The sequence below is a fragment of the Leptidea sinapis genome, chromosome 40, assembly GCF_905404315.1.
Source record: "Leptidea sinapis chromosome 40, ilLepSina1.1, whole genome shotgun sequence".
In the NCBI taxonomy this organism is placed as follows: Eukaryota; Metazoa; Arthropoda; class Insecta; order Lepidoptera; family Pieridae; genus Leptidea; species Leptidea sinapis.
In genome coordinates, this window is record NC_066304.1 from 6,265,757 (window position 1) to 6,290,789 (window position 25,033).

The window sequence follows — 25,033 nt, forward strand, 5'->3', positions numbered from 1 at the left end:
ACGCTTATAATCCTAAGGCGTGACTGCCTTATAAATAAGACTTAGATTGTTACAATTTCAAATAATTTAACGGTAACCATAGCGAGATAAGTAATTTTCTATCAATTTATTTGTTTAACTTTTGTGTATGAAGCTGTTCAGTTGTGTGCGATCTCATTGTGGAAGCCATATTGTGTACGATTGTGCAATGTATTGTTCCACGGGTTTTATGTCATTTTATTGTCATGGCAAATTGTATTAATAAATGGTGTTGATATTTTTCAATCAAACAAGGTTTTTATTTATATTAATTTAATACCTTAGTAATAAAAATAGTAATTTATAATATAACCCTGATTGAATTCTTCCAATGTTTTTTGTACTATGGTCTCGGGTCCGCCATTCTGCAAAAAAATAAGTTTTTAGAAAGATAATCTACATTCATTTAACGCATTGAACATCAACGATAGAAATAAATGTTTTCCAAAAATAACACTCCCAAGTAAACACGTGGACCCCATAATGGATTCTTAATCACAATATATATTACTAGCCGTTCCCGCCTGCTTCGCTGGGCGAATTTTAAAAGGAAGGAACGTTGGTATTCTTAAAATAAGAATCCATAAACCATATAGGATAAATATCGCATCGAATGGTGGTAGTTCAATGTCGATACGATCAGTGGTTTAGACGTGAAAGAGCCTCAAACAAAGACCATTTTAATTATATATAGATTTTACGTTATAAAATGAGTACTGGACCAAGGAAATAAGAAAGTTTTATTATTATATATTATGTCAGTAATTTTCACCTGTATAAATAATGGTATAAAATATAATTCAACTGAAAATACAACTTAATATGTCTAACGATAGATATATTATCCCACTTCAGTATAATAATATTATGTTATAGTATTTTCTTTGATTAACGCGAGTGTTAAACATTTAAATGAAACACTTTTCAAAGATTAAAACATCGGATTAACTTAAATAATAATAAAAATTTAATATTTACACAAAAAAATATGTTAAAACACAGTAACAATGACACGCGTTTTAATCCTTTAAACGTTTTTAAGGTTATTTTTCTTTAGGCGCGTTATGAAAAAATGATGTGAGTGAAATTTAAAATGCGCGCGCATCACTGCAACACAAAAGTGACAGGGTGAAGTTGGTTCCTAAAATGTTCTGATGTTTGCAATTTGTTATTTTTATTGGTTCTTCGTCCATTATTAGGACAGGCAAAGGGTTCAAGCCCATACAGCCGTAATCGTTACTTAATAATTAATTGTCAAAGCCATCTTTGCGAGTTTTTTACGATATACTAGAATAGCACGAGGAATAAATAATTTTAAGGATTTTTGCTTTGTTACGACGCCAAAGAAGTATAACTTCTTGCGTGCATACATAAGTACACACACACTTTTTAATCTATGTATCTGACAAAAATTAGAACCACGAATCACAGGAGCATTGCCGGCCTTTAAAGAAGGTGTACGCGCTTTTTTTGAAGGTACCCATTTTTTTTTTTTATGGAATAGGAGGACAAACGAGCGTACGGGTCACCTGGTGTTAAGTGATCACCGCCGCCCACATTCTCTTGCAACACCAGAGGAATCACAAGAGCGTTGCCGGCCTTTAAGGAAGGTGTACGCGCTTTTTTTGAAGGTACGCATGTCGTATTGTCCCGGAAACACCGCACAAGGAAGCTCATTCCATAGCTTTGTAGTACGAGGGAGAAAGTTCCTTGAAAACCGCACTGTAGAGGACCGCCACACATCCAGATGGTGGGGATGAAATCCTAACTTGTGGCGTGTCGTGCGAAGGTGGAATTCGGCGGCAGGAATCAGGTTAAACAGCTCTTCGGAACACTCCCCGTGATAAATGCGGTAGAAGACACACAATGAAGCGACGTCTCAACGCAACGCCAAGAGATCCAGCCGTTCACAGAGCACTGAGTCCCCGACAATTCGAGCTGCTCTACGTTGCACGCGGTCAAATGGATCGAGCAGATACTGGGGTGCGCCAGACCAGAGATGACAGCAATACTCCATGTGTGGCCGGACCTGCGCTTTGTAGAGCGCTAAAATGTAGGCCGGCTTGAAGTATTGCCGTGCTCTATTGATGACGCCCAGCTTCTTCGAAGCCAATTTGGCTTTGCCCTCCAGATGGCCACGGAATTGGCAATCGCTCGAGATTTCGCGACCCAGTAATCCGATACTAGGCGCGGCTTTAAGAGAAGTGTTCTCGAAGAGCGGTGATACGACAAATGGGTTTTTTTTAGTGGTAAACGCGCAAACTTGAGTCTTCTGGGGGTTAAATTGGACAAGGTTCAATTTACCCCATTCCGCGACCTTCTCGAGAGAGGACTCGATAGAAGACACAAGTTTTTCCCTGCACTGGTCGACAATTTCCCGAGAGAGACCTGCATGGCCCGTGTATACGGCATCACCAGTGCTGTAGTCCGCATAGCAATGTATGTTGGAGGTGTCCAACATATCATTGATATGCAGAAGAAACAGCGTAGGAGATAGCACACAGCCTTGGGGCACTCCAGCATTCACGGGCTTCGGGTTCGAGCAATATCCGTCGACAACGACCTGTATGCTACGCCCAGTGAGGAAGCTGGAGGTCCACTTGCACAAGCTCTCGGGAAGCCCAAATGATGGAAGTTTTGAGAGGAGCGCCTTGTGCCATACACGATCAAAGGCCTTCGCTATATCCAGGCTAACTGCCAGGCCTTCCCCCTTGCTTTCAATATCCGCCGCCCATCTATGTGTTAGGTATACCAGAAGATCACCTGCCGACCGTCCATGGCGAAAGCCGTACTGTCGGTCGTTGATCAACTGGTGACCCTCTAGGTATACTAAAAGCTGGCGGCTAATTATGCTCTCCATGATTTTAGAGAGCAGGGAGGTGATAGCAATAGGCCTGTAGTTCGCCGGATCCGAACTGTCTCCTTTTTTTTGGATCGGATGGACAAGGGCTGACTTCCATGAGTCAGGGACTACGCCTTTGGAATAAGAGTGCCGGAATAAACGCGTTAGCACCGGCGTCAACTCAGGGCCACACGTTCTAAGCACGATTGGAGAAATGCCATCCGGCCCGCTCGACTTCCTGACGTCCAACGAAAACAGAGCTCGCCTAACAGTTTTCTGTCTGAACTGTACTTCAGGCATAGAGCTCTGACACCGCGGGATGGTGGGCGGTGTATTTCCGTTGTCGTCAAGAGTCGAGTTGGAGGCGAAAAGAGCACATAGGAGCTCGGCTTTCTCTTTTGCCGTATGGGCCAGGGTGTCATTCCTCATGTGCAACGGCGGCATGGACGGCTGGTTGAAGTTACCAAGAGCAGCTTTCGACAACAACCAGAACTTGCGTGTTCCGGTCGAGTAGCTGGAAAGCTGCTCGCTGATTTTGACGACGTGCTTAGACTTCGCACGGGCGATTTGCCGCTTAAAAAATCTGGAGGCACGGTTATATTTCCACTTCAGAACTTTGCAGTTCGGATCCTTTGTGCCCAGCGCCGCAACCCAAGTTCGATACGCCTGTTTTTTGCAGTCAGATGCTGCTTTAACTGACGCTATTACTACCCATGTCGTATCGTCCTTGAAAACCGCACTGTGGAAGACCGCCACACATCCAGATGGTGGGGATGATATCTTAACTTGTGGCGTGGATCCTTATCCTATATCGATATGCTAACATACCGCCCATTCGAAAATTATGCCTCAGACCTACATATAGATCTGTACATAAATTTCGAATTAAAGATTTTTATATTTATAACGGTGACTGTACATGATACTTACACATGTATACTAATGTGTTCGTTCGCGGTGACGGCGGACGCGTCCTGCGGCGTGAGGAACACGAACTGGCGGCTCTTGTTAGTCAGCGCGTGGTTGATGAGTAGCTCCATCACTATCTTCCGGTTTATATTGTCCTGGTACAACACATTTTTTTCATGACCATAAGGATCGAGACGAGCGGACGTTCAGCTGATGGTAATTGATACGTCCTACCCGTTACAATGCAATGCCGCTCAGGATTCTCGGTAAACTCAAAAATCTGAGCGACACTGCAATTGAGCCCGTCACCTTCACACATAATTCAAATTCAAATATTTTTATTCAAAATAGGATGTGACATCACTTATTGAAAGTCAAAAACTACCACCCATTACAAAATGATTGCCTCAGGCCTGAGAAGAATGGGCGCAACAAACTCAGCGGGCTTTTTAATTCATCGAAAAATATGTTTACAAATTAATATTGTACAATTAAATTATTATTATATTATTTAATAGCCTGAGTCCAAGATTTTATTGGTGGTTTCAAACGTTGAAACGGTCTCTAAACACTATCCAAATTCAATTAAATTTGTACTCGGAGCATCATAAGTTTGCTTTAATCCATATTTAGAACAATACAGTCGGCTTGTAGAGATGTCCGCGCGACCGTTCTCGCAACACGCGCGATGCTCCCTGTCGAAGTGACTCATGACTACTCACGGCCATTCCCAATATTCAGTCTATCTCCGGTTGTGGCCTACTTGAGATAAAAAATCGTAACTATCGTTGACTTTTCTATACCAATAAACATATCGACGTAACTCATCCGTACACGCTGTCTGTCAATGGGACCACGTATAGCTTACCAGGAATAGAAGTTTGTATGGAAATTGCAACAGTGACTGGCGATAAGAATGACTTATTGGGTATATTGGGTCAGCTTCAGATTATTGACAGCTAATTACTGACAGTAGAAGGTAGTAATTTATCTCCATCTAACGGCCGTAAAACTCCACGAGTGCCAATTATCCAATCGTACTAGACTCCCCCCGCCCGCGCGCTGTATATCCGGTGAATAATAATGATGCATGTTCTATTTCAATTAGTCGCAGTATATTGACTCACCATAAAAACGTCGAACTCGTCCATGAAGTAGAACGGCAGCTCGACACAGTCCCAGAGCGCCATCATGAAGGCCACGGTGGAGTAGGAGCGCTCTCCCCCCGACAGCGATGACGTGGAGGCGGCGTGTCGAGCGGCGCTGCTCTCGCGGCCAGTGCACACGATGTCCAACGTGCCGCGGCTGCACTCGATCTCCATGCGACCCTGACAGACGCACACCGCAGAACAGGTGAAGTAGAGTGGTAAACTCACACAAAAAAAATGTCATATCTCACTCATAGTAGGAATTAAGATTTATTGAAGTAGAGAGTTCTTTGCGGAAATCAATAATTATCCAAATGTTATGTTTTCTAAAATTTTAATTCCGCCAATATTTGTCTTTAAACAATTCGAAACGTGTTTCGCCTTTCATTAAATGAGCCGGAAACCGCTCTTTTATACCCTCGTCCCATGAAATAACGCGCTGTGATTGGTCGACTGTTGTGACGTATTACCCCCGGCATACATACGTAACAATGGTGAAGGGACCAAATTTGTTTAGTAAGTAGTTAAGTAACTCGTACAACTTTATTTTAATTGTACAAAGTACCAGCGGATTCCGTCGGAGCGCTCTTACCAACTCAGCTAACCGTCCGCGTGCCACATCCAAAGTAAATCTTGGTACATCTTGTTCAACTCTCAGGTTGCTGCTCCATATAGAGGATCTACTTTACAGTCGATAACCTGCTTAATCCCAATAATTGCATTTTCGGAAATTGAATTGAGATAAAGCTTTTTCAAATACTTACTAGGTTCGAGTCCCCGAGGTGGTACAAATGATTACAATTGTATAAATCACAAGGTAGTTCATCCAAACTGTAATATGCGAATGAGAGTTTTTTTTATATTACGTTTTACGTTAGAATTCATAATTAAAATTCCCATTTTTTGGGAGCGTGATGTCATGATGTGAATTTAGGTCGGGTTCACATATCGAATGATGGCGAAATAAAGCTGTCGAAGTAATGAGAATCATTTCTAATTTTCTCGGCATGGTGTAATAAGAATTTGGAATTATTAGTGAAATCCAAGATGGCTGCCGCGCTTTTTTATTTTTTACAAGTTTTACAACTATCATTGTGACAAAATGGATGTAGTTTTCACGGTTCTTGGCGTGGTTGAGATCGAATTAAAAAATTATTATAGACCCTGTTCCTGGTTCCGTAGAGCTCCCGATAATTAAATCATAGCTATTTTTAATTTTCATAGATCTTTTATAATTTTTGAGGACTATTAAGAAAGATAATAATTAGATGTCCTATGATTCAAAACGGACATGCATTGCATTTATTTTTTTTTCAAAAAATAAATTAAAAGTAATCTGAATACAGGGGCGTGCATTCCATACATGCCAATAGGCATAGCCTACCTACCATATTTAGATTCTAAATAATATACCTAAACTGGATTCCAAGTTAATTCAGATAAATTTAGTTCTTTTATTCTATAATCGAAATTCTATTGAACACCCAACCAGTAAGTTTTTCGCTGAGCGATATAAGTACTAAATACGTTCCGATAAGATAGTAGGCAGTTCCGATAATGCCTACTGAAGGCTAGTAGAATACGTTCAATTTCTATAACAAAATTTATTTGTCAAGGTTATACGACCACAGCAAAAATATACAATGACTATGTAAATCGTTCTTAAATATGACCATCGCAATTTGACTTCTTTGGCACTTCTCGGGTAGGCAAGCTTATGACAATTAGAACTGACAACTGTAGCTGTCACGGATTAAGCCAACGAAAGAAATTATACCTACATTATGATTTATGAGTAATTAATATGACGTATCTCGTTCGCTTAGTGTCCGAGTTTCAACCTTATTGCGCTCCCATAAGAGTTTTGACATTGCACATGACGTGATTCATGATTGTGAGATATAAAATATAACATTTCCGGAGATAAAAATATATTGTTGTGTAATCAACAATAACAGCGCTGTTTTTTATAGTTGTTGTGTTCTCGTGTACTTTATATTACAGGCGTGAATTATTAAGCTAATTACATTAGTTATTTGTTTCGTGTTGATTTGTTTATTGTTAATTATACTTAGTGTATGTATTGGGAAAACAAAAGAAGTTGCTGTGTGTTTTGTGTTTAAAATGGTTGTGGTAACAAGAAAGGAATTAAAATAGAATGTAGAAATTCCAGTGTCGCGATTGTGGCGAAAATAAGATTTGTTTACAGAAATTAGGTACCTACGTATCCTTTTGCACAATTTTCGTTCGTAGATAAAATAAAAATTGTTTCTCTTACTAGACCAATACCAAATATTAGTTTAACTCAACAAAAAGGTAAAACTATAAGATATTTCAATACCAAGTACTACAAAAAATACACTTGGCTAGCTGGATGCCGCCATTCCAATTTATTGTTCTACTTGACCTGTTTATTTTCTACAACGAAGACTGTGTGGAATGATATTGGTTACGGTGACTTGAATAATTTGACAAATCTTGTTCACTAACTGTTTTGTATAGCCGTTGGAAATCGCGATTTGCTATATTGTATTAAGTTCTTTCGCGAAGCTGTCACGGGACAGTGGGACTGACATTAATCTGTGAACATAGCAGCGGAAGGCCGCTAGTTTATGTTGTACGGGGTGGCAAGATGACGCGGGAATAAAAATTTGAAAAATCTTGCTAAAATAACACGTGGGCTAGCTGGATGCCGCCATTACAATTTATTGTTCTACTTGACCTGTTTATTTTCTACAACGAAGACTGTGTGGAATGATATTGGTTACGGTGACTTAAATAATTTGACAAATCTTGCTAAAATAACACGATCAATCTGACAGAACGGCAGTAAAATGTTGGTTGCGTACAGGTCACCTGGTGTTAAGTGATCACCTCTGGCCTATATTAATATTTCTATTCAATAAAATAACATCTTACCGAGTATCCCCTGAGTGTGAGTATGGACTGAAAGCAGTACTGAACCCGACGAGCGATGTACGTCTGCACCTGATGGCAGAACTTGAGGTGCTTGTCCGCCGTTATTTTTATCTAAACATAAAAAAATAAAGTATGTTGAACATTTTGTATGAATAAACATTTAACATGAATAAATTTAAAGATATTTACTAGGGGCTATATAGCAGTATATCCTACTAATATATTAAATGTGAAAGTTTGTACGCAAAAACTACTGAATAGATTTTGATGAAACTTTACAATAATATAGCTTACACACCAGAATAACACATAGGCTATAATTTATAAAACTGTAGTGTTATATATAAGATATAAAAGAAGTGTGAAGTAAGTAGAAAAGAAATCTGCAATCTCCAAGCTATTCATGCTTGCTCCTCAAAAATGACAGGAGTTACAAATATACATAATAATGTTGGATGAAAATGTTTTTCTTAAATAATCCTACAAAAAAATAAACCATAAATATAATAAAAAATATTAATTTATTTCTAACGCACATTTGATAGTAAGTGCTTTTATCGCATCTGGTATTAAAGTAGATGATTTTTGTCTTTTACAATACATTATTTGGACAAATATTTGTTGTGTCCTTAATGCAAATTTATTTATTGTATGTATTGCAATAGTTTTAAAGGGTTTTTTTGTGGTTAGGAGACACAAATAGAAATATACATTATTTTTATAAGATTACATCGGTAAGTTACTTTACTTTATACTTAACAGCTTTACTTACAATAATTCCACGATATCTTAAATGTTCGTGGTTGTTACTTATAAGGAGTTAGGATTTTTATTTTAATTACTTAGGTTGGAATTTGATTTATATGGATATTACTGCTTATAATAAGACCACGAAAGCGAAATTTATTTGTTTTGAATAGTTAATTATAAGGCATTATTTCGTTTTTATTTTAATTACTTAGGTTAGTAGTTGTTTTTTCTATATTTATACTAGGTGACCCAGCAAACGTTGTATTGCCATTTAATAATTTGTAATAAAAAAAATTCAATAACAAAATTTTTTGAGGCATAAAAAATAGATGCAACCGATTCTCAGACGTAAGAAATATGTCGTACTACAATTATTGTATTCGATGGTTACCTTGCAACCCTATAGCGGCTTTGTGGATGGAACAGAATAATGTAAAAATAGCGATAAAAAAATAGTAGAACTATTTTCGATTCGATGCATCGATCGTAGAAGGGCGAAAATTTGAAGTTGTATGTATTTTTTAATGCTGAATCATAATAAAATAACAACAAAAAAATTAAAAAAAAATATAAACTTCTAAGTTAACGTAAACAATAGATACAGCCGTTTATGCCGAAAAAACATATATATCGACACTCCCAAGGGAATTAAAATTTATAGCGTATTTTCCGTTGACCTAGAACTATGAAATTTTGTAAGTAATGACGTATACTTGTATTATACAAGTACCTATAGGGAAAAGTCTGAAATCTATAACTTTGTAATAAAAACACTTGTATGGTTGTTGTATTTCATAAAAATAAATTTGAAGCTAAATGTGGCTAAGTATTTAAAAAAATCGATACTCAAGTTTATACAAATTTTCGTGATAACTCTTAGAATAGAAATCTAACTCATTGCTAAATCTGTCAATGTCGTCTTCAATATAATATTGTCCACTTGTGAAATTATCATAAAATATCGAGCATCCTCTAATTTTAGATGTCTTATTGATATGATGTCATGTAGCCCGAGCCTACTCTGCGATAGGTTTTCCATACGGCCATAATTTACTTAACAGAGTCATAAAGACATATTCACCTTCTAGAATAGCAGAACCACGACATACGTCCGAATAGTTGTAAAATTCTTGATCTGAAATCGGATTTCATAAATGTGCAATGGGTCAACGAAAACTTGAGTCTTCTGGGGTTTAAATAGGAAAAGGTTAATTTTACCCCATTCCACGACCTTCTCAACAGGACTCGATAGAAGACACAAGTCTCTTCCGGCACTGGGCGACGGTTTCCCGAGAGCGGCCCCCATGGCCCGTGTATACAGCATCACTACTGTCGTCTACATAGCGATGCATGTTAGAGGCGTCCAACATATCATTGATATGCATAAGAAACAGTGTAGGAGATAACATACAGCGTTTGGGATCTCCAGCGTTCACGGACTTTGGGTCCGAGCAATAACTGTCGACGACTTGTAAACTCTCGGGAATCCCAAATAATGGAAGTTTTGAGCGAAGCGCCTTGTGCCATACACGATCAAAGGCCTTCGCTATATCCAGACTAAGAGCTAAGAGAACATTGCTTTCGATAGACGCGCCCGTCTATGTATTGTATAAGAGTAGCTTTGGTTACAACAGCACACCTTAGTAATAAAGCCTTTTCTTTAGTAAAATATCACATTTGTTGGAATCCGAGGTAATGGCTTTGCATATCAAAGTATGCAATATATTATATATTTTTTTTTTAATTTTTGCTAGGTTCATATCTATTTTTAATTGAAATCATGCTCTTTCGGCCTGATGAATATGTATGTTGGGTATTTATCTTATGGAGTTAATATCCCCATCGCTTCTTCCTGCATTTATAATTGGATTCGAAATGTGCAGATATTGCACGTATCTTTCTTTAGTATTTTAGATTTGCTGTAAAAAAAACTTCTTGAAAAACTGTAGCATATTGATCAAGTAAGATAATGTAGAACTACTCCTGTTGAAAAAAGTCAACTACTAATAATAATAAATATCTATTTGACAGTAAACAGCCATCATAGACTGGCTGCTTCTTACGTAACTTGAAAACTGCATCCTCTAACATTTTGAAATTTGTTAAGAACAGACATACAGGTTGGCTGACTTCTGCAATATAATTATTTTAGTTAATGTCAAAATTGGCTGCATTTTACCAAGCTGACTGTTTTTTACAAAATTCAATTGTTGAAGTGGCTGGATTTCACAGATTATTATCTGCGAGATTAATAAAGATATCGACATGGGTGTTTTTGTAAAAAAATCGCCATGTCTAAATTAGCATGGCTGTTTTTATAACTCATTTTTGAAAAAATGTGATATGGCTGTTTTCTGCATAACTAGGACCAAATCATCATTTCATTATATTGTGATGTAAAATTATTTTTAAAAAGATAGAATCGCAAACACGTGCACTTGCACCGAGCCCTACAAAAACGGCCACATTGTCGACACTCGAGGCATTCGTGATTGGGCTGTCGTACGGTATGGGCCTCTCTGGTCGGTTCGTCATAACTTTTCCTGTAGTATTTACGAAGGTGGTCTAATACTCTTGCAGTTTTCTTTCGATGATCCAATTATGAGTGATCACCAGCAAGTTGACAATTGTGACGTCACACCTTTAAAAAACAATACGGAGGCTCTTTCTTCATCCTCGAAGGTGGGATAAAGGATTCAAGTTAACTTAATTTGGTAACAATTGAATTTACCGATTATTCGATATTATTTTTGAAGGTAGTTTTAATACAAAAAAAAGGTTTCATAGGTACTGTTTGCAAAGCCGTGTGATAGCGTAAAAATATTTTTTGCCACCCTCAATACGTACAAATTGAATTAAGTGTTTGAATTTATATGAAATTCATTTTTGTGAAAATAAGTTCACGTTACCGTATACGTGACACGTTCACGTTACGTACCGTAATATTTAAGACTTTGCGTTATTAATATAATATTTACGTTAGTAATTAAAGGGAGTTGCTATTTTGTGATTTTATTTTCTGTAAATCATAGTAGTAAATTTACTAATGCGTCAAGCTAATGCCACTGCTGCTGCCTTAAGACATGTCATAACTTATGAGTTTTCCGAAAGTCGCGGGCACGACAGAAACTTTAATTATGATGTTTACGTACAGGAACGAGTGTACTGCAATGCGTAGTGCAGAACAGCGTGTGATGTCACGTGATGTATTGCACAATATTCGCATGATACAGCCAGGCTCAAGCGATGGAAGACCACTGGCGAATATCCCTTGGCTATGAATCTGTGTATCGGTGACATAGTTGGTGAGATCTTTACATTTACTAGACAGGAATGGGACATTCGGTCAGGTTCGACAGAAAGAGAACATAGCGGAACATGACACGATATTATGCTACATAGTATTTACGGTTTAATTGCATTTTATGAAATAAGTTTGAATGATTTTTGTATATTTTCATGTTTAATGGATCCAACGGTGTACCACTGGCTTCGAGTACTTCAAAGTGGAAAATGCATTTGCTGCTAAGCCTGGCGTGATACATAGCGTCTATGCAAGAGGCGTGGAGTTCCAATTTATATACGTTACACAGTTGTTCGAAGACTTATATCTGGAGAACAGCTGGACTGATTTTCATGATTTTTAATTTGTTGGATTTGTCTCCGTTCCGAATAGCAAAATAATATAGAAATATTGAAATTTTGACGAATTAATAAAATACTTTCTAATAATGATAATCTCTGGATCTACTAAAACGATTTTAAAATGTTTCTTACAAATAGAAAGTCACATTTTTGTGAGTGTCTGATCTATATTATAGTAACCCGAAAAATGAAATGACTTTTTCGTGGTCGTGGCTGTCGGCTTACAAAAGCCGGAGAAAAAACACTAAAAATAATTTATATGACAAAACAACGTTTGCCGGGTCAGCTAGTGTTACATAAAATCGAAAACCCTATGAGGAACGACTACGTTTAACATGGACAGACTATAGGACAGACAGGAGATTAATATATAACCTTGGCGTTGCGTAGAGACATCGCTTCATTGTGTGTCAACCCCACCATCTGGATGTGTGCTCCACAGTGCGTTTCAAGGTACTTTCTTTTCTTTCACGTACTACAAAGCTGTGGAATGAGCTTCGTTGTGCAGTGTTTCCGGTACGATACGACATGGGTACCTTCAAAACACAAACACGTACACCTTCTTTAAAGGCCGGCAGCTCTCCTGTGATTCCTCTGGTGTTGCAAGAGAATGTGGGCGGCGGTGATCACTTAACACAAGGTGACCCATACGCTCGTTTTTCCTCCTTTTCAATAAGAAAAGACCTATGTTTTCTTTATAGCACTATTAACCATAAAGTGTAAATAAGTAACAATAAAGTATAAAGTAAGCATAAAGAGTTAAATTATTCAAAATGTTAGGGCTATAGAGCCCATCCTGTCGATCAAATCTAAGTGAACACTCTCCAGATAAGCGTTTTTTTGAGGAGTTTAATTTAATTATGGTCGCATCGAGTTGGATGTGATTCATAACTCTATAACTAGTGTTGCCATAAATACTGAAACAAAGAAAACAAAAAAAAACTATCGCAAATAAGATTTATTACTTTTACAGTGTGTTTGTTAGTTTAATACATAAATATAAAACAATTAAAAATATAAAAAGCTTCTTCGAAGTGGTCTCCATTGACTGCAAAACAGTCCTTTAAACGTTGAGGCCAGTTATCAATAGAAGCACGCACTCTTTCCATGGAAAAATTCTTCACTGCGAAGCGTACGGATTGTTTTACGGACGCCAAATTATCATGGCGTTTAAAGCAAGCCGTACTCTCTAAAACTGACCATAAATCATAATCCAGCGGATTAAGATCGGGACTAGACGACGGCCAGTCTTCAGCTCTGATGAAGTCCGACTGTGTAGACCGAGCTTAATGACACGGCGCCGAGTCTTGCTGGAAGGACCATTCTTGGTTATTGATCATATTGTTGTTAAGGGGCTGCACTACCTTCTCAAAAATGGTGATTCCTTCATAGCTAATACCCCAGCAAACCACCACTGAAGTCGGATAGTGCCCACATTGCACTCTGTTAACTAATTGGGAAGCTTCGTGAGAGCTTTGAGCATAAATACGGTCATTTAATTTGTTAAAATTTTGCTCAATTGTAAAAGAAATCTCGACCGTAAACAAAATTTTTCTGTGACTTCCCTTTGCGTTCCGCTTCAGTAGTTGTTTCGATTTTACCACCTAATTCTTTTTTAAATTATCAGTTAACAAATGACCAGTACGTGTCTTGTAGGCTGCAAGTCCTAAGTTATCTTTTAAAATACGTAACATGATTCTAGGTGCTATCTTCATTCCCGAGATAGTCTTTTGCTTTCGGACAGGATTTCTTAGAATTCTTTCCCTTACTGCTTTGACCATCTTTTTCGTACGAAAACTACGTGGACGGACCAGATCTTTTTCTGTCTATATTTTACCTATTAATAGCCCGGTACACAAACATTTTACTAATACCAAACGTATGGAGAGTTTTAAAAATTGCATTTGGCTCCACGCCTACTTTGTGTAATGCAATAACAGCGATTCGGTTCTCTTTATCACCCCACTCCATTTCAATATCGCAAAATATTGTACAATATATTGGCGCCAAAATGAGAAAACTCCATGAGCAATCATATATATAAAAATGACAGATTCCAAATTCAAATGTAATATTTTGTTTATTTTCAATTGTAACAATATTTATGGCCAACCTAAGTATTCCACTTATAAGATATACACAGCACTAATGCTGCTCAATACGTCAGCTCTATATACTGCTATAAGGATTTAGGTGACTCGAACTCACGAGATTTCTCCCATCCAAAAAGTGTGAAGCTAAATATATTTGTATTGTTTTATGTTTATCACGTGCGCCAGTGATGACCATGTCGGTGACGCTAACCCAAAAGATTTTCCCCTACCAAAAAGTGTCTAGCTATATTTATTTGTATTTTTTTATGTTTATCACGTGCACTAGTCATGAGCATGTCGGTGACGTGAACCCAAAAGATTCTCCCCTCCCAAAAAGTGTCTAGCTATATGTATTTGTACTTTTTTTATGTTTATAACGTCCACTAGTCATGAGCATGTCGGTGACGTGAACCCAAAAGATTCTCCCCTCCCAAAAAGTGTCTAGCTATATGTATTTGTACTTTTTTATGTTTATAACGTCCACTAGTCATGAGCATGTCAGTGACGTGAACCCAAAAGATTCTCCCCTCCCAAAAAGTGTCTAGCTATATGTATTTGTACTTTTTTTATGTTTATAACGTCCACTAGCCATGAGCATGTCAGTGACGTGAACCCAAAAGATTCTCCCCTCCCAAAAAGTGTCTAGCTATATGTATTTGTACTTTTATTTATGTTTATAACGTCCACTAGCCATGAGCATGTCAGTGACGTGAACCCAAAAGATTCTCCCCTCCCAAAAAGTGTCTAGCTATATGTATTTGTACTTTTTTTATGTTTATAACGTCCACTAGTCATGAGCATGTCAGCGACGTGAACCCAAAAGATTCTCCCCTCCCAAAAAGTGTCTAGCTATATGTATTTGTACTTTTTTTATGTTTATAACGTCCACTAGTCATGAGCATGTCAGTGACGTGAACCCAAAAGATTCTCCCCTCCCAAAAAGTGTCTAGCTATATGTATTTGTACTTTTTTTATGTTTATAACGTCCACTAGTCATGAGCATGTCAGTGACGTGAACCCAAAAGATTCTCTCCTACCAAAAAGTGTCTAGCTATATGTATTTGTACTTTTTTTATGTTTATAACGTCCACTAGTCATGAGCATGTCAGTGACGTGAACCCAAAAGATTCTCCCCTACCAAAAAGTGGCCAACGCGGCTAAAGATATTTCCACTTCAATAAATAAACATCACTCACGTCACGTATGAGCGCGTCCAGACGCCGCAGGGCGTGCTCTGTCCGTCGGTAGCTTCGTTCTATCTTCAACAGTCGCTCCGTCACCTCGCCGCGACTGAGGCTCGTCGTCGACAGCGACGATAGTTTCATTTGAGTCTTCTTCAACAGGTGTGTTACAGTTGTTTTGTCTCTAAGCAGGATAATAAACGGTATAAAAATAAATATGAAGACTGTCAACCGTTCTTATCTAGATGGCAAAATAAGTTAACGAAGAAACAGAGTTCATTTAAAATTTCCCTCTGAAAGTAATGACTACGACTGGAAACAAATTTTAAATTATTATTCGCAATATACGCAATTGAAAACACGAAAGGGTTAAAATGTAACATTAAAATATACCTTACATCAAGTATTGGCTATGCACCTTATATTTGTCTCACGTAAATACATGCAGTATTACAACAGCACCCCATAAAATGTTCAAAACAAAAGTATTACGTTATTCAAAAGAATCGTTAAAAATCGTTTGTGTGGTAAAGGTTACTATAACATAAATGACTTTCTTAATGATACCACAGATTGGGAATGGAGCGACCGCCCTCAGGCTATTAAATAATAAGTTTAATTGTACAATGTTACTTTAATTGTAAAACATATTTTTGATGAAAAAAAAGCCCGCTGATTTTGTTGCGCCAATTCATCTCAGGCCTGAGGCATTCATTTTGGAAAGTTTTATTCACTTTCAATAAGTGATTTCACATCCTATTTTAATAAAAATATTTGAATTGAATTACCCAAGTTATCACTTTGTGACCATTAGACCACTTTAAAATGCCGAGTATCACGCGATTGTTTCGTGACGTCATGGTTCAACTTATTGCCCGGGCGTAGCCTGTTAATTTAAGTTTGTTGCCTAAGCAATGCGTGTACGAGTTAGTTTGTTTATTGTATTTATTGTCTTAGTATCCCTTTTATTTTATAAGATCCCGATCACCGAAAAAGGATTTCAAAAAATGCCATATTGGCTCATTATTTAATGAAGAAAGTAAGGATTTTACGGCTACAGAAATTCATGGAATTAAACTGAAAAGGTGAGTAGGTATTGGCTTTTTATAGAAATGCCCTGTGCTTCCCTGCGTCGTAAAAGGAAGATGGAAGTCATGGGTGATGGGGGTCTTAAGGGTTTTCCAATGTGGGAGAGTGGATTGACTTCCATCAATAACACTTTTGAAAACAATACAATTTTAAAAATAAAGCTCTGGTTCTGAATATTTCTCACAGGTGTAACAATAATTTCGAGCAATAACTAGAATTAGGAATTCTAAAATAAAATTTATATTTCCTATTAAATTAAGAGTTTATTGTCAGCATCTGGCTCCATACCTGGCGTTTTCAACTCGAGGACATAACGTGAGCGCTTCCTGCACCTTCCTGTCAATGAGCTCTTGCTTCTCCTGCAGTATCCCCTCCAACTGCTCCAACTTCCTCTGTTCTTCTCTTAACCGTTGCTCGCACGTCTGCCGCTCAGTCACGCCTCGCTCCAATTTCAGTTGCTCCTGTTCTATCTCTTCCTATTGCACAAACAGTTATTATTTAGAAGTATAGACACTCGGATCAATATAAAAAGTTACTTGTTATACTCAGTGATTTGCGTATTCGATGACATCGAGTCAACCCACGATCGTATATACGGACTGTTTTTTTATGGAATAGGAGAACAAACGAGCGTACGGGTCACCTGTTGTTAAGTGATCACCGCCGCCCACAATCTCTTGCAACACCAGAGGAATCACATGAGCGTTGCCGGCCTTTTAGGAAGGTGTACGCGCTTTTTTTGAAGGTACCCATGTCGTATCGTCCCGGAAACACCGCACAAGGAAGCTCCTTGAAAACCACACTGTGAAAGACCGCCACACATCCAGATGGTGGGGATGATATCCTAACTTGTGGCGTGTCGTGCGAAGGTGAAATTCGGCGGCAGGAATCAAGTTAAAAAGCTCTTCGGAATTCTGTTAAGGGAATTACTGATTAACCTTGACAAGGTAAAACAATTATAATGAAAAATATTTTTTTAAATTTCCCTTACATGAGTAAATAAAATAATAGTATATTTTGCATATCGTCCGACAAGTTGTCGATTGCCCAGCGAAGCGAAGCGAAGTTGAACGGTCATTCGCTTGAGTGGGTAATCGAGAACGTCGCACGAGTTGCACATACAATTTTTTATTACAAATGCCACGGTTTATGTATTATTTCCGACTCAATAGTCGTTTTTAAAATTTTGTAACTTAAATTATAATTTTATTTATTAAATTTAACTGTCAGACGCGTCAACTTCAATTCAGTTTTGATATTTCGATTGTGCTTTTTTTATTATTATTTTAGCAATTTTATCTAAATTTCCGTGTGCCAAGTATAATTTGCGTGCGTCAAGTAAAGTTTTCGCACTCAAACAACAGTTTCATTTACGAAAAAACTCACGCGTTATTTTAAAATGGGCAAACGGCTCATTTTCAACCGCAACAGCGAGCGACTTTTCTCGCATGAGTAATACAAAAATAAAAATAATAACTGCCTACATAGCACCTTATAATAAGTATATTTCATACAATTTATTGGATTGAAGAAAAGTATTTAAGATGACTCTTGGATTACGATATTTTTAAAGCTGATTGTAGTAAGACTGTTAAAGGCTTCCTTCCAGCGAAAACTAATGAATCTCACGCTATAGTTCCGACACGTCTGCGCAAGTCTGTCAACATCACTCTGCAGCTTGCTGATCTTCTCTTGGTGCTCGGCGACGAGCGCACGGTGACTAGTCTCCTCCTCGCTGTGTGACGTCATCCGCTCGCTCATGGCGCGAACTGTCTCTTTGCTTCTCTGTAGTTCTTCCATCTGTTGATTGAACACGTATTCCGTTAATACCGTATCGTGTGACGCAGGTAATAAGCTAGGTTTAAATAATTTAATTCAAAACAACAATGTCGATTATTTTATGACAAGTGAAATAACAGGTTGAGGAAAAATTTTCTTCGCATTTTATATTATGAAAACTAGAGATAATGCGACATTCCACAATAGTGAAATTTTAAAAAAGCTTAAAATAACGAATGGTAACCAATACCTACCACTTAGATTTAAGCGACAGCTAGGTACTTTAGAGCATATAGTTTTAATCAACACACTACTTCCTCTGTAGTGTTATTTAATAAACATGCCTGTAAAATAAATGACATACAAGCCTCTATTGATATATATATATATATAAAGGTATATTAGGTATTAGTGAACAACGTATTTTTTTTATCAATGTATTTTGGGAACCTACTAGAATCACTTCTACAACAGCATTTAGATAATATTTTTACAAATGTTCTTAATACTAGTAAAGTTATAATTAATAATCTTCAGTCCGACGATAGTGGGCAACTTATAGAACTAAATACAAGATCAAAAAAGGTGACGATTATACCAGTTACAGGCGTCTTGAGAGTTTAGAAATAATTTGGTAGATACCAATACCATTTTTACACTGTGGTGAAACTGCTAATTTTCACTATAACTTAGTCTTTAATTCCTTCTGTGAGGAATTTGACAAGATTATTACTCCAGTAACGGTAACAGTAAAACACAAAAGTCCACAAAAGTCGTAAACGCTTATATGACCTTTATTATGAGAAACATTACAATAACAGTGAAGAATTTAAATTACATGTAAAAAAATACTCCAAGCTCTTTAAAGTAGTTTGTCACGAAGCGAAGACGCGTTTCATTGCAGATAAAATTAAAAACAGTAATAATAAAGTAAAAGCGAATTGGAATATAATTAACAATGAAACTGGTAGATCGAATTGCCGTAACACCTCTATGTGTTTAAATATTAATAATCGCGTTATAAATTCGGAAATAGAAATTGCAAATGAATTTGATAAATACTTTTCCGAAATCCCAATTATCACGACCTAAACTCTTCACCAAAAGCAGCACATGATATGCTTAAATTACACGTACCAGTATCTTCCATTGATTTAAAATTTAAGTATGTTAAAATCTTCAAATTAAGCAACCTAAAAAGTACAAAGGACCTATGGGGCCATTCGACTAATATTGTAAAAAACATACTTGACATTATAGCACCTGAATTAGCAATAATTTAACGAATGCATAGATGAGGGTGTGTTCCCTAAACTCATGAAATACAGCAAAGTTATACCTTTGTTTAAATCAGGCAGTTCTTTTGACGCTACATATTTCAGGCCTATTTCAGTGCTGCCTGTTTTTAGTAAAATTTTTGAAAAACTTTTGCTTCAGCAGCTACAAATGCATTTTTTTTTTATTGGACAATAATCAATTTGGTTTCACTAGGGGCTTATCAACAATTAATGCGGGTACTAGACTCATTGAGCACATCTTTAAAGCCTGGGAAGAGTCACAGGATGCATTGGGCATTTTTTGTGATTTGTCCAAAGCATTTTACCGTGTCCACCATGATGCCAAAATATGAGAGATTTTTGACAAGTATCTCATGGTCCACCCAATCAAATGCCTAAGCAAAGTCAATATAAATTACATCTACTTGTAGGTTTTTGTCAACTATTCTACAATACCTCCTGTTTATTTTACCTAAAACCTTTTACAATACTGCTTTGTTGCAGGAAAGGCGAATCTGATGACTGAGTGCCATGTACTCACCAGCACGTTGTGATGCGGCGCGTCTTCGTGATCGAGGGTGGCGGCCGCCTCCCGCGCCGCCTCCTCCCGCTGGTGCAGCACTATCAGCAGCGACTGAAGCGCTTTAGCGGCTTCGCGTTCCATGTCGCGCGCTCGCATCGCTTCTTCGTTCAGCTCTTCAGCTTTCGCCTCACACGTTCTTAGCGTGGCCTCCTCTTCTTTGATTTCCGCTTGCACTTGCCTGCTCGATTAATTAATTAAATAACGATTAAAACCGCATTGTACGGCGATTAAGATATTTAATTTCTGTGATGCCGATAATCTTTTGTTACTCATTACCCCCAACCTTACTAATTTCATTTAAATACGCGCTTTCCAAATGTCAAAATTCCGAAAGACGTTCTGCATAATTTTAGCGAAAACCATAAAAAAAGAATTAGATACTAACCAAACAATATGTAACATAAATATAATATATTAGAAAAACACTTAGCGAAATTTAAAGAAATATATCACATAGGAAAAGACGCAAGAACCTATTAAATATTATTATTTATTATAAACAATAACAGCTATTCGAGATGTTAGCAAAAAAATCATCGAGAGTATCAGAAAACACACAAAAACATCACAAATGGATATAATTAATGATCATAACATCACAGGCGCAGTTAAAAAGCGCAAAAACTTTTCGATGAACAAGAAGAAAATATATTCCCAATACATCATACACGAGAAACTGAAAAAATATCACATATTCTGCACAGTGAAGTTGGGAGAGAGCGGTTAAAACACAGAACGGCGATAAAGCATCGGCAAGGATAAAATATATAACGAACTTATCAAAGGAGTAATATCAGAAAGTATCTTGATCATAGCAAACCTTTTAAATGAAATCGGCGAAAGTGAACATATACCCGATCAATGGACATAAAATACAATAATACTGCTGTATAAAAAGGTAGATACTAAAATGACACAAAATTACAGACCAATAAGTTTAATGCCAAATTTTAAGAAAAATAATTTTAAATAAAATAACGATAATATTAGACGAGTCTCAACCTCGAGAACAGGCAGGCTTTCGTAATAACTTCTCTACTGTAGACCATGTACCCTTACATAATGAATTTCGCGAAGGGCGGCCTTCAACTGCCGTCAACGAAAATAATGTGGCTACTGTTAGGCGGCTAATTGACGTAAACCCGCGGATTACCTATGAGACAATTCGAGGACTATTGGGGATTGAGCCAAACAAGCATGGCACAGAGGTATAGTGGCGCTATTCTTCAAAAAGGGCGATAAAACGCTTTTGAAGAACTATAGGCCCATATCACTTCCAAGCCATGTATATAAGCTGTTCTCTAGGGTTATTACGAATCGTCTCGTACGCAGGTTTGACGACTTCCAGCCTCCCGAACAAGCCGGATTCCGAAAAGGCTTTAGTACCATAAACCACATACATACGCTGCGGCAGGTTGTATACCCTGCTTAAACTATACATATCTATACAGAAGACAGAGGAGTATAACCAGCCACTATGCTTGACGTTCGTGGACTATGAGAAAGCCTTTGATTCGATCGAGATCTGGGCGGTGCTTCCAGTCTCTTCAGAGGTGCCACATTGATTATCGATATATCGAAGCGTTGAAGTGTTTGTATGATAACGCCACCATGTCAGTCCGTCTTCAGGATAAGCTCTCGAAGCCTATCCGACTGCAGCGGGGAGTCAGACAAGGCGATGTTATATCGCCGAAGCTGTTCACCGCTGCATTGGAGGATATCTTTAAGCTTCTGGACTGGAACGGCCTGGGCATCAACATCAACGGCGAATACATCACTCACCTTCGATTCACAAAAGATATCGTAATCATGGCAGAGACCATGGAGGACTTAAGCCATATGCTCGATGGCCTCAATACAGCTTCCCAAGGAGTAGGTCTCAAAATGAACATGGATAAGACGAAGATCATGTGTAATGCACATGTCACACCTACTCCCGTAACTGTACTCTCGAAATTGTTGACGAGTACGTCTACCTTGGACAAATAATCCGGTTGGGCAGGTCCAATTTCGGGAAAGAGGTCACTCGTCGAATCCAACTCGGATGGGCAGCGTTCGGGAAGCTTCGTAAAATCTTCTCGTCCAAAATACCACAGTTTCTGAAGACGAAGGTTTTTAACCAATGTGTGTTGCCAGTGATGACATACGGAACACAGACGTGGTCGCTAACTATGGGCCTTATGAGGAAGCTCGCTGTTGCTCAGCGGGCAATGAAGAGGGCTATGCTCGGAGTTTCCCTGCGAGATCGAATTAGAAATGAGGAGATCCATAGGAGAACCAAAGTCACCGACATAGCCCAAATGATTGCGAAACTGAAGTGGCAGTGGGCAGGGCACATAGCTCGGCGGACAGATGGCCGTTTGGGCAGTAAGTTCCTCCAATGGCGACCACGTACCGGAAGACGTAGTGTTGGTAGGCCCCTCACAAGATGGACCGACGATCTGGTCAAGATCGCCGGAGTAGGATGGATGAGGACCGATCGTCATGACGATATTTGGGGAGGCCTTTGTCCAGCAGTAGACGTCTTCCGGCTGAAATGATGATGATGATGAGCCAAATTCAGAAAATTTTACACGAAGAATTGAAAGTTCGGAAACTTTGTTGTCGTTCGATCCCTCAAGAACTGACCGCGGAGCAGAAGCGAGCTCGCGTGGAATTGTGCTCACAGATGCTAATGAAGTACGACCACGGACATTCTAATGCTGTTTATGACATTGCCACAGGAGTAGAAACGTGGATTTGTTGTTTTGAACCTGAAAAAAAACAGCAATCTTGTGAATGGGTGTTTGAAAATGAGAACTGGCCAAAAAAAAGTGAGGCAGGCGAGAGTCGTTGGTAAAGAAAATGATCGTGTTCCATCTGCACAATTCCACTTGAAGATTAAATGAGTGTTAATGCCGAGTGGTGTTCTATCATTTGTTTACTCACAGTATATATTATATATTAGGTGAAATAATTATAATCATAATCGTTTCGTATAAATCCTAGTATAAGTTATCTAACTTATTTAATTTATTGCAATAAATGCTTCATTTTGCAATAAATGCTTTATTCATTCATTCATAGGGTCTTGGTTAAGAGTGTAACTTTATATAGAATTGCGTTGGTTATTATAGTAAGTCGGTATGCATACCGTTTCCTCTCGGCAGTGCTAAGGTGCAGGAAGCGCGGCGGTCGGGCTGAGCCGCCATAGCAGCGGTAGTTGGGCGCGGGCAGATACTCCGAGCCATCCACCGTCACGATCTTGGAGCAGTGCTCCGGCACGTTCTCCACAGTATCCGCCAGCCGCATTGCGTCGTCTGCAGGACATGTTCATAATACTAGCTCGCTAAGTTTTAAACTTGTGTGCGCGAGTTGGGAAATACTAATATTGAAATGAAACTTCTTTGCGCGCATGAGGGTATAATAGACGCGTATATGTGGGACGTTTTTGTCCAAGTAGAAGGAGAGAGCGAGTTGAGATCGATTAAGAGAGTGAGAAAGGGCGAACGTAGTATGAAGCATATAGCGCCGCAAGTCGGTAGAACAACTTCCTTACTAGCATTGTACCGTGCAGGAGCGGCTGCGAGTTAGAAGGATACAACGCTTGTAGGGAAGATCATCTACTTAATCACTTCAAGTAGATCATCTTAACATTCAAGGTTCATATCAGTTTTAAAATACATATTACTTACACAAAAACTTTGTGAAACGTACTGTCCGGCTTACATATAGTTTTCGCGACTCAGGAGAATTTTATGTTAAGAGCATTTTATCACATCGAATATCATCAACATACGTCAACTACCTCTCTTATTGCAGCTGTACTTGAGCATCGATGATCACTAACCCTCAGATGAACTGCTTGAATAAAAAAAATGAAAGCTACTACCAAAACTTAATGGAACCCTTGCTTTTCATTCCTCCTACTAAAATATCTATCCTCTAAAGCTACTTCTTAAGTTTCCTCCCTGGTCATTGCAAGCCCAATAATGGCATATACCCACAACTGGTCTCAGTGAATAAATATCACTGAAGACTCCTAAACACAAGTGGAGCTTGCTGAAGCGTAAGGCCATTGCTAATGTGAGAGTGGGGTGTCTTAGAGTCCTTGTATTTAAGGAAGGGGACTAACAGTCGCTTTTTTTATGTTAGTAACTCAGGTGAGACGAGAATATTACTAGTTAAAAAAAGCCGGATCATCTAGGATGGTTAGGTTTAAATAACTTAATACTCATTAAGACCTATTGTCACTTACATGAGAAATTAACATTTTAACAATTAAAGTAGATATTTACAAACAATTATTTTGGTAGGTATACATTACGCAATATAATGTTAGGCAAATAGATAAAACAACTTATGTTATTGAAATGTTTCATACTTATTCAGTATATGTCTTTGAAGACTCGCCTTAAAAGGAGTCCATGTTTTGCCATTTCTTATTTCTGAGGGTTGGTTGTTATATTTCTGAGCTCTCTCAAAGGTTAATATCTGTTTTCCATAATTAATTCTATTGCCAGCCAAACTATGGCTGCTCAATATGACTTCGGTTTTCGAGTCGCAATTCTGGTTAAATCCTTTTTCAAGGAAGGGTGTGTTGGTGTGATTGTTTTTTTTTTTTTTTTTAATCTCGTATATGAGTAAGCATGAAGTATGTGTGTATAATTCTCTGATTGTCATAAATTTTTTTTCTGTGTAGATGTTTTCAGTTGAAGTTAGTCGGTATGAGGTCTAATGAATGGAGAAAATAGTACAAAGGTACGCCCTTTGTATTCTAATGTTATTGTAACTGATTCCCATTAAAACACGAATAAAACT

At 38.0% G+C, this 25,033-nt stretch overlaps 1 protein-coding gene across 1 annotated transcript in view; it reads right to left on the bottom strand.

Annotated features, from left to right (window-relative positions):
- Positions 1 to 274: 274 nt before the first annotated feature.
- The window catches only part of LOC126976381 (structural maintenance of chromosomes protein 6), a 35,638-nt gene continuing 10,879 nt past the window's right edge, over positions 275 to 25,033 (bottom strand). Inside the window, exons 10-18 of the mRNA XM_050824682.1 lie at positions 23,367 to 23,532; positions 20,192 to 20,411; positions 18,224 to 18,394; positions 16,883 to 17,070; positions 15,521 to 15,689; positions 7,837 to 7,947; positions 4,897 to 5,097; positions 3,791 to 3,924; positions 275 to 383 (exon numbers count right to left, since the gene is read on the bottom strand). Of these exons, the coding sequence (XP_050680639.1) occupies positions 362 to 383; positions 3,791 to 3,924; positions 4,897 to 5,097; positions 7,837 to 7,947; positions 15,521 to 15,689; positions 16,883 to 17,070; positions 18,224 to 18,394; positions 20,192 to 20,411; positions 23,367 to 23,532 (1,382 nt within the window). The 3' untranslated portion in view covers positions 275 to 361. The remainder of the gene's footprint in view (positions 384 to 3,790; positions 3,925 to 4,896; positions 5,098 to 7,836; positions 7,948 to 15,520; positions 15,690 to 16,882; positions 17,071 to 18,223; positions 18,395 to 20,191; positions 20,412 to 23,366; positions 23,533 to 25,033) is intronic.